Here is a 9,529-nt window from a genome sequence, read left to right on the forward strand (position 1 = left end):
TTTTTATTTTTTTATTTAATTTTTTTTTTCTTTTTTTATGGGGGAAGGAGGTGGGGACTGGCAAGGTTGGGTGGGGAGGCTAGGGTTGAAGATATTTTTGAATCTTGGAAAATATAAGAATCAAATTATTCTTGAATGAGTTTTTTTCATTGGATATTAGTAAACAATACTTATATTATAAAAGTTCAAAGGGGTAACGAAGTTGGTGAACAATGAATTTCGTACGAGCCGTAAAATAAAAATGCCTATAATATAAGTCAATCTTATTATGTCAAGGGAAAAGATTTTTTGAGTCATCAGGGTGGGGTACTAATACTTCATCACATGCTCTCTCACATAATGAATTGTTAGACCTATACAGGCACTACTTTCTCTTATCTTGTGAACCCGAACCACATTAGTGTGGCGTGTAAACTTTTTCTCATACTAACATCATGGGAAACCCTCTCCCTATTAAAATATATATATATATATATATCTAAAATACTTTTGATATAAAAGTTATTAATAGCATACATTCACTAGTCGCCACATCAGAAAAGTCAAGGTTGAATTGTCAACAATAGAAAACTTACACGGTTAGTGGAAACTCACAAGTTTACCATAGTTAAACTTTTTATTGTCTCATCCCACGGTAGCAACTCTTACAATATAGTTATACAACCGACATATAGTTTAGCACTAATATCGAGATTAATAACAGTCAAGCCTCTAACATGTTCTTTTGAACAGAAAAAATAAATAAATAAACATTTGCACCATTTCGTCCAAGATAAGACCTTCACCAAAACATTTTAAGAAGCCTTATTTATAAAATTAATTAAAATTTTAAGGGTAACCATATGTAGCCTTCATCATTTTAATGTTTATTAATTAAGGGATTTTCTTTTTTTAAGGTGTCAATGTTTTAATTGTAACGATATCCAAGTCAATTCCAAGTTCAGAATTAGGGTTGTATATTCTTCTTTTCAATTGGGTTTTCTTTTTTCTTTTCATTTTCTTTTTCATTTTTTTTTTTTTTTTTAAGAATTAAACTAGACCCAAAGCCATTGACTAGTTCATTTTCTGTATTTGAAATTTGAATTGAGACTGGAGACCTGGTATGCTTATGACCAGGTAGAGCTTAACCAACAAGGCATTTTGAATATGTCATTTGATGAACTAAAATCTAAAATGTAACGTAAGGGAAATCAAACTCCTATTTGGAGGTTGGACTCACCTTAATTTTAGAAGCTTCCACTGCTCATTTCTTATGCACATTGAGTTGTCTCTTTTCTTCTAAAAGATCTAGATATGACTGAAGGATAATTTCGTACGTTTTCACTTGTACATATGTGTTAGAGGCTAACACTTGTTGTATTATTTTCATTTACGATGTGAAGAGATGTTTTTTGGAAATTAAAAAATAGGTGTTGGCTTCTAACACATAGGCGTAAGTGGAACCCATAGGGGTTGTTTGGACTGATCCATATTCTAAAATATTATTCATTTGAGTGAGTGATCCGAATGGCCTATGGAATCCATAGAAATTGTTTTTTTGATAAATCCATAGGAATTGATGCAAAGATGACAACTTCAGTTAGGCAGTTAGCACTCACTACAATGGCATTAGTGGTACTATGCCTTAATTCCTTGTTTCTAACTCATAAAATATGAGGGGAAATGTAATTACAATTAGATTATTGAAATATTTATAGTGGGGTGAGAGAGAGATCAATTCACTCTAAATGTAAGCCTTCTTAATTAGGTTATTTCTTTACAATATCTCTTTGGATCGTGTTTTTCTATGCCATGGTGAATAGGAATCAATTCACTACAGAGCTTGAGATACTCGTGAAGGATATTGCAATTATATTTTGGAAATGTATTGAAGTTTATGAACCCTAGGATGGTGGATGGACCGTGTTCCATTGCATTAGGAAAACTTTTCCATATCTATTATTTTTTTATAAAGCTTTGAAACATATTATATTAGTTTTATTGCTTTAAGCTTGGAACTATAACAACCCCCCCCCCCTCTTTTGGACCTTTTTGGTGTCATATATAAGATGCCTTCCTTGATGCAAGAAGTTCTTCGAGTCATCCCCTTCAAGAGTTCCCAACTAATATTCAGTTGTACCTTTTCTTCATCGGCCACCAACCTAGCTATGCATTTTTTGAACGAGCATCAAATTCTTCCATGAATTTTCTTAGATAGGTTTAAATTTAGAAACCCACTTGAAGTTGATTATTGTTTAGTTTACTTAACATGACACAAATTAATTTGAATATCAATTTCTATTTATCCTTTTGTGTGTGTGTGTGTGTGTGTGTTTTTTTTTTTTGATAGTTGTTTTTATTTAAGCCTCCAATTTGTGTCCACATAAGATGCTTAGAAATGAAATAAAGTAAATAATATTATTTATTTTCAATGTATCGCTTTAGGCATAAATTGATAGTGTCTCCATTGTGGAATTTCATATCCTATCTTTTCATATTAAATAAATTCTGAAAAAAAAAAAGTTTTATTTTGTTATTACCTTTTACTTTCACCAATCTTATTTTATTAGAAAAAAAAAATATTTTGACTTGGTCAAGTCATCTGAGTTGAGTTAAAATACACGAAACCTAGTCAAGAATCATGAATATTCATCTAAGTATGAGAAATGATCAAAGCATGTTCAAGTTAGTCCAAATTTTTATTAACTTAATGTTTTTGTTTGAGTCATGTGAAACTTATTGAATCTTTTTTTTTTTTTTAATTGGACCATATATTATTTATACATCAAACGTTTGGCCTATAATTTTTCAAAATCCTAGAGTTTTTGTTTGTTGTTTTCGATATTAGCCATTTTTTTTTTAAACTGTGAAGCAACATAGCCTCAATCCTTCTTCACACAAAGAAGAAGAATAAGAAAAATATATAAAATATAAAATGCCAAGTCAAGTCAAAAACCCTTAAAAGGAAACTTCAAAAAAAAAAAAAAAAAGGAACAAATTAAATCATTAAAGAATACCAAGAAAGTGGTGGTTTGAACTTTGAATCACACCAAAGCAGCATACTTAGGTTCATTGGCTATTCTTCTCTACATAATTATGTATTTATGTGGCAGTGAAGGAAAGGATTATGCCTACCAAGAAAGGAAGAAGAAGAAAGGAAGGAAGTGAGGAAGGGTCGGTGGGGGAGAGGGTTTCCACTTCCCATTCCATTCCAGCCCATAGTAACCAGTAAAGTGGTGAAAAAGGAAAGTAGTGAATTGGGTTTTGGGGTTCTGCCCTTTTGGTTGAGAATATCTAGGGGCGGTTTCAAAACTGCGTCAGCCAATAGGAATGTGTGAACCCATCTTGATTCTGGAGAATTGAAACTGCTTAGAGACGCGGCGGAACTTCTCAGTGAATTAAAACTACCTTTTGTAACCGACATTTGACCCAAAAGCATCAAATTATATTTCTTCTCATCTTTAGAATTCGATTCCTTACATTATCACGTTAGGTGTGAAATTTCAGAACTGACGTTTCTTTTGATTACTTTGATCCTTCTTTCTTCAACTTCTCTCCTTATATACACTTTTGACTATTATCACAAAGGCCCTAAACCTGGCAGACCTTTAACTAAGGAATTCGATTTTTTTGATTTCTTGAAGGATCCAGTTTTTCTAAGTTAATGGTGAATGGGATTTTATTCAACATTCAATGCATAATCAAAGAAAAAGAAAAAAAAAATTTCTCAAAAGAAAAAAATCGTAAAATATCTTCAACGTACAAGGGGGGTTTCTGTGGCAAGGTTTCAATTCACTATTGTCTTTTTGTTCTATAGAAAAGAGCATTGTCTGCTTGTGTGTGCATAAGGTTTTCTTGGCCTATTGTTTAATAGATAGCGAATTTGAACCACTTAAAAAGTTGATATTATCATTTGATACCATTGAAAAAAAATATATATAGTCTTGAGAGCATAGAATGTTTGGAAGATCTTAGACCATTATTGGACTTTTACTTTTATATTTATAGTTGTTTAACTATTTTGAAACTATTGATTGCTCAATTAAATTTTAAGACATTATTATACAATATGATTGAAATGTATTCAAGCAAAAAAATTATAGAACAGTAATGATGATAGGATTTTGAGGCCTATATGTATCCAAAATTCATGTCTAGGCGAAGTATTAAAGTGGCAGATATAGTCTTTCAACTAACCACCACTAGTTGGAGAGGGATCAGCAAGGAAAGAGAGACATAAAATAGAGAGCGAAAATAGGAAACAAAAATCAGGAGAGAGCTAGACACAAAATCCTGGATGATCCCTCTCCAACAAACACCCTCCCCCCCCCCCCCCCCCCCAAAAAAAATCTGGAGAGGGATGCAAGTTCAGCCAGCTGAACCTAAGCCCAAGCCTAAGCTTGCTTGGAAAATTCAAGGTTAGGGCTAAGCTTTTTAGATTGTGGGTTGGGCAACAATTGAGATTTTAGGTCCGAATTAGGACTAGAGCAAGCTTACACTGAGGTCTCGGAATGAGCCCGGCCAAACCCTATATATGCATAAATGTAATGTATGTTAATATGAGAGCCTTTGGCCTGGCTAGGCTAGTCCTATGGGCTCAAACTAACCCCACAATCGTATGATTCGAGTCATATTATGATTGAAAGAGAAATATACAATTTTCACCGAAAGTAATGAAGAATACTAAACACCCCGTGTGAGTGGCCCCAAGGGTGTAAGAGGAGTCAAACTCAAAACTACACTCGTCCTGAGACGAAGTTCCCTTACCGACTCGACTACCCTGTTGGAATTAATATAAGAGCCACTGATTAAGTGTCAAATTCGATTGATTTACAGTATATAATATTAAAAAACAAAGTGAATTTGATATAACTCTACAAAATACAACCTGATGCACTTTACACAATTGATTTTCATTGTGTAGACGAGGAAAAGAAATGACAAAAACATGGGCAGCCAGCCCTAGAAGGTGATTCTTGAGGATAATATTTTCCTTCCCAAGGGAAACTTCATTATCCTTACATCTAAACGTTAAATAGGTATGGAGAAAATGATATTCACATTACCAATATTATGTGCCCTCTCATATTCTCTCTCCTTCCTAGTAAATGGAAGATCCTACGACATCCCTTCTTGTGCCCCCATTGGCTTGGCATGGGAGATTTTATCTCTCACAGTAGCATATTAATCCCCTACCCATAGGTATATTTTCTCATTCCATATTTTTCTTGCTAATATAAACTTATTCTAGAGCATTGTAAAGCCATGTTGCAAGATTAACATTTTACACCACTGTGCCCTCCCTTATTTCAATGTCACCAATATGGTATTAATTAAATATTAATATCGAATTGATACAGATCGACATATAGAGGTATAAATAAACGATACCAATACCTAAAACCATGTGTTAGGATCCTTGCAATCTAAAAATGGTTTTTGCTAAGATGCAAAACGTGTTTTATATACAAAGGATAAGAACCCATCTAAGAGAATGCCTATGAGAAATCCATCAATTAAGCTTGGTGGGCTGCCCACCTTGTCATTGTTTGGATTGACCTCTCCCTTGCAAGCATGGCTCAAGTAAAGAAATGGCAATGGATCTTTGAAAGCAAAGAATCATCACTAGACGTGAAGCCTTTAACCACAAAATTAATCCAAGCAAGCAAGTTGTGCTTGTGAATTGCCTCTCACAAAACTTCTTTATAAACTTCATAAGAGAAGCAACTCCTCTTACCTATTCACAAAGGGTTAAGGGCACAAGGTTGCAAAGGCTTAAGGTAGCCATGGTTCTCTCCATTGTTCAATCTCCTGAAGAAGGCTCATCGAGCATCATTTCTCCGGTTTTTGCTTCACGTTACGTTCAGGATCCGCTACCAAGGTCAGATTTTTCTATTGATGGTTAATTTCATGTTTTCATGAGTATATCTGTTAATGCAATATTCTAAGAAATTTTTAAAAATGGCACTTTCAGATATAGGATGCAAGAGAAATCGGTTCCGAAAGAGGCAGCTTACCAGATAATTCACGACGAACTATTATTAGACAGTAATCCAAGGCTTAATCTTGCTTCGTTCGTTACCACGTGGATGGAACCGGAATGTGATAAGCTAATGGTGGAATCAATTAACAAAAACTATGTAGACATGGATGAATACCCTATCACCACAGAGCTTCAGGTAATATTTAGTAACTATATACGTAGCAAAATTATTATGGGCCTATTTATGGGCTTAAGACTCAGAATTGCTTGCGAGCCCAAATCAAGCCTGGCCATTTTAAATTTGAGCCCATGTTAGCAATGGGCCCAAAATCATATCAGGGCCCACTTTCTGACTTGCATTCCTACATGCCATAGCTGTTGTCTGGAATGTGTTCTATTTAACAATCAAGTTTGGTTCTTCTACATATCTAGAACCGGTGCATAAACATCATTGCTCATATGTTCAATGCTCCGGTCGGAGAAACTGAAAGGGCGGTTGGTGCCGGGACGGTGGGATCTTCGGAAGCATTAATGCTGGCCGGATTGGCATTCAAGAGGAAATGGCAGAACAAGAGGAAGGCCCAAGGGAAGCCTTATGACAAGCCCAATATGGTCACCGGTGCCAATGTCCAAGTATGTGTTTTCACTAAACTTTTGATGACTAGTGAAAGAGCTATTAATAATCACATTACTTTCCCTTTGACAGGTTTGCTGGGAGAAATTTGCTAGGTATTTTGAAGTCGAGTTAAAGGAAGTGAAGCTAAGGGAAGGCTACTATGTGATGGACCCTGTAAAGGCAGTGGAGATGGTTGACGAGAACACGATTTGTGTCGGTGCCATCCTCGGATCAACCTTCACCGGAGAATTTGAGGACATTAAGCTCTTGAATGATCTCCTCACTGAGAAGAATAAGAAGACCGGGTAGAGCTTCTTTCCTTTCATTTTATAGAAATAGGGGTACATATGAAAACCGGCTGGTCAGACTGTATATATGTCTCGACCATGTTGGTCTAGGATCAAAAACCGGTTGAGCCAGATTTGGTTGAACCGGCATACCTCCACTACAAGCTCATACATATTATTTGTGAACATAGTTGGGATACACCGATCCATGTTGATGCAGCAAGTGGTGGATTTGTGGCACCATTCCTCTACCCTGAGCTAGAATGGGATTTTAGACTTCCATTGGTGAAATGTATCAATGTCAGCGGCCACAAGTATGGTCTGGTCTATGCCGGAATTGGTTGGGTCATCTGGAGGAACAGAGAAGAGTTGCCTGAGGAACTTATTTTCCACATCAACTACCTTGGAGCTGACCAACCTACCTTCACACTCAATTTCTCCAAAGGTATGCATTAGAAGAAAAGGAACCATTGACAATGAAGTGACCTACATTTCCCCAAAACTATATAGATATTTTTTCTTTGGGATATAGTTTTTTGTCTGAGAGTGACCCCTATGCCACAAACACAAAGGGTACGCAGTGACCATCGTGCCTCTCCTGGGGTTGTGTGCCCCTATATCTAGGCATAGGGGCTGCTCTCGGACAAAAAACACTTGCCTTTTTTCTTTTTGCTACCGGTGTGAGGGTTTATTTTTTGTTCTCAGTATGGTCTGTCATGGTTGTTGAATTCTATATACACGATATTTTACAGGATCAAGTCAAATTATTGCACAATATTATCAGTTCATACGAATGGGATTCGAGGTATCATTCCATCCACAAAATCCAATATTCATGATCTCATTTTTATTTTGGAAAAAAGAATTGTCCCTAATCACATTGTCTACACCCAAACACAATGGGGCATAAAATGACCATCCTACCCACTGAGTTGTCTCTTGATCAATACTTACGTGACTCCACCTTCCCTCCCATTGAACCACATGTTGAGTAATAGCCGCGCAACCAGGGACTCTTCTATCTAAAAGATTCCAAGGATAAACCCAAACCCACCCCCACTCCCAAAAAAAAAAAAAAACCGAGAATGAAATCGACCTTTCTTAGTCCAAAAGCCAAATGACCACTACACCAATTATTTCAAGCCAAGCCCAACCCACTCAAATAATCATCAGGCCAACTGAAAAATTAAGAAAACCGGGCCAGCTAACTTTTGCACATATAGTGGTTGACTTAAGTAAAATCTCACTAAGCAAATCTATTGTCCATTGCAACATGGTGGTTGCGGGTTTGAATTAGAAAACAACATCTCCGAGAAGGAGGGATAAGATTGAATACATATGTCCCTCTCAAACCTTGTGGCAATAGAACTTCGTGCACTAGGTACACCCTTTTACAAGCAATCCATTACCCTTCATAACTTTCTTAGGACCGATTAAATGAGAATCTTTGTCCTCAACTGCGAACTCACCATTTTTATCAGTTTGAATGTGTGTTTAGTATCAATTCAATATTGTTGCTTTAGCAGCAAAAATGATCATATGATCTTATGTGGTATAGGGCTACAAGAATGTTATGAGAAATTGCATGGAGAATGCAAGGATACTACGAGAAGGATTAGTAAGAACTGGCCACTTTGAAATAGTTTCCAAAGATAATGGGGTACCTCTAGTGGCTTTTGCATTCAAGGACAAGAACAAGAACTTGGCATTCAAGCTTTCCAAAGCTCTAAGACACTATGGATGGATTGTGCCAGCTTATACAATGCCGGCGAATGCAGAGCATGTCATCATCCTTAGGGTTGTAGTTAGGGAGGACTTGAGCCGGCAGCTAATCGAGAAGTTGCTATCGAATGTGGAGACTTCACTGAATGAGTTAGATGATGAATCCATTGTTCCAAAGATAACATTTACAGTTGAGATGAATCTTGATGAGAGTAGGAAGGAGGGTGATGATGGTTTTCTACATATGCCAGCAACTTCTATTCACTGGAGGAAGGAGAAGCCCAAGATTTCTAAGGAGGTACTTGTAATGGGTGGTAAGACTAAGGGGGTCTGCTGAACTCACATGTATTATTTGCTTCTCTACTAGGGATTTATACTGCAAATAAATTAAATGGGCCTTTCCCAATTGAAAGAAATTAATCAGAGGATATGTCATCAAATAAATAAATAAATAAGAGAAAGCATGGATAAATAGGGCTTTTCTATGTGAATCCATGGTGGATTATATTTTTGTCCTCCTCACATGGTAGGTGATGCTCTTTTTTTCTTTTTTGTTTCTATAAGGGAGCAAAAATAATTGTCTATCATACAAATAAATATGGATAAATATGTCTATCACTTAGGAGTCATGTGAGATAAAAGTCTCATGCATGATTTTAAATGAGAGAAAGAAGTAAGGAATCTTCTTTTTTACTCTTGACTCTCCCACTCCAGTCGTTGCTATCTTAATTTATATAGTTCATCAGATAGTGACAACTTAGTATAACTATACATGGTCATATGGAGAATCACTTGAATGTTAATAAATACCTATGTATATGTGCACTGAATCCACTTGATCCAAAAATCCCCCTCACATGCACCAATAATCTTAGACGTTAGTCAATAACTTAATAATCCTAATTCTCAAATTTGATTAATAAGTCAATCGCCATTCGATGG

The 9,529-nt window shown here is 36.0% G+C and overlaps 1 protein-coding gene across 1 annotated transcript; it reads left to right on the forward strand.

Annotated features, from left to right (window-relative positions):
• The first annotated feature begins 5,704 nt into the window (after positions 1 to 5,704).
• LOC122078823 (glutamate decarboxylase 4-like) lies at positions 5,705 to 9,283 on the forward strand. The gene is made up of 7 exons (XM_042644969.1): positions 5,705 to 5,860; positions 5,954 to 6,158; positions 6,395 to 6,595; positions 6,669 to 6,883; positions 7,057 to 7,310; positions 7,618 to 7,670; positions 8,424 to 9,283. Exons 1-7 carry the CDS (start codon positions 5,766 to 5,768, stop codon positions 8,922 to 8,924), a joined length of 1,524 nt encoding a protein of 507 aa, XP_042500903.1. The 5' UTR covers positions 5,705 to 5,765; the 3' UTR covers positions 8,925 to 9,283.
• Positions 9,284 to 9,529: the final 246 nt, after the last annotated feature.

Source organism: Macadamia integrifolia, chromosome 5 (assembly GCF_013358625.1).
Source record: "Macadamia integrifolia cultivar HAES 741 chromosome 5, SCU_Mint_v3, whole genome shotgun sequence".
In the NCBI taxonomy this organism is placed as follows: Eukaryota; Viridiplantae; Streptophyta; class Magnoliopsida; order Proteales; family Proteaceae; genus Macadamia; species Macadamia integrifolia.

What these genes read in the sequence shown, in the direction of transcription:
- LOC122078823 (XM_042644969.1), top strand. Translation starts at nt 5,766, where the DNA reads ATGGTTCTCTCCATTGTTCAATCTCCTGAAGAAGGCTCATCGAGCATC. An exon ending in CACACTCAATTTCTCCAAAG is followed by an intron (nt 7,311 to 7,617) that starts GTATGCATTAGA and finishes GATATTTTACAG; the next exon opens with GATCAAGTCAAATTATTGCA. An exon ending in TCATACGAATGGGATTCGAG is followed by an intron (nt 7,671 to 8,423) that starts GTATCATTCCAT and finishes TATGTGGTATAG; the next exon opens with GGCTACAAGAATGTTATGAG.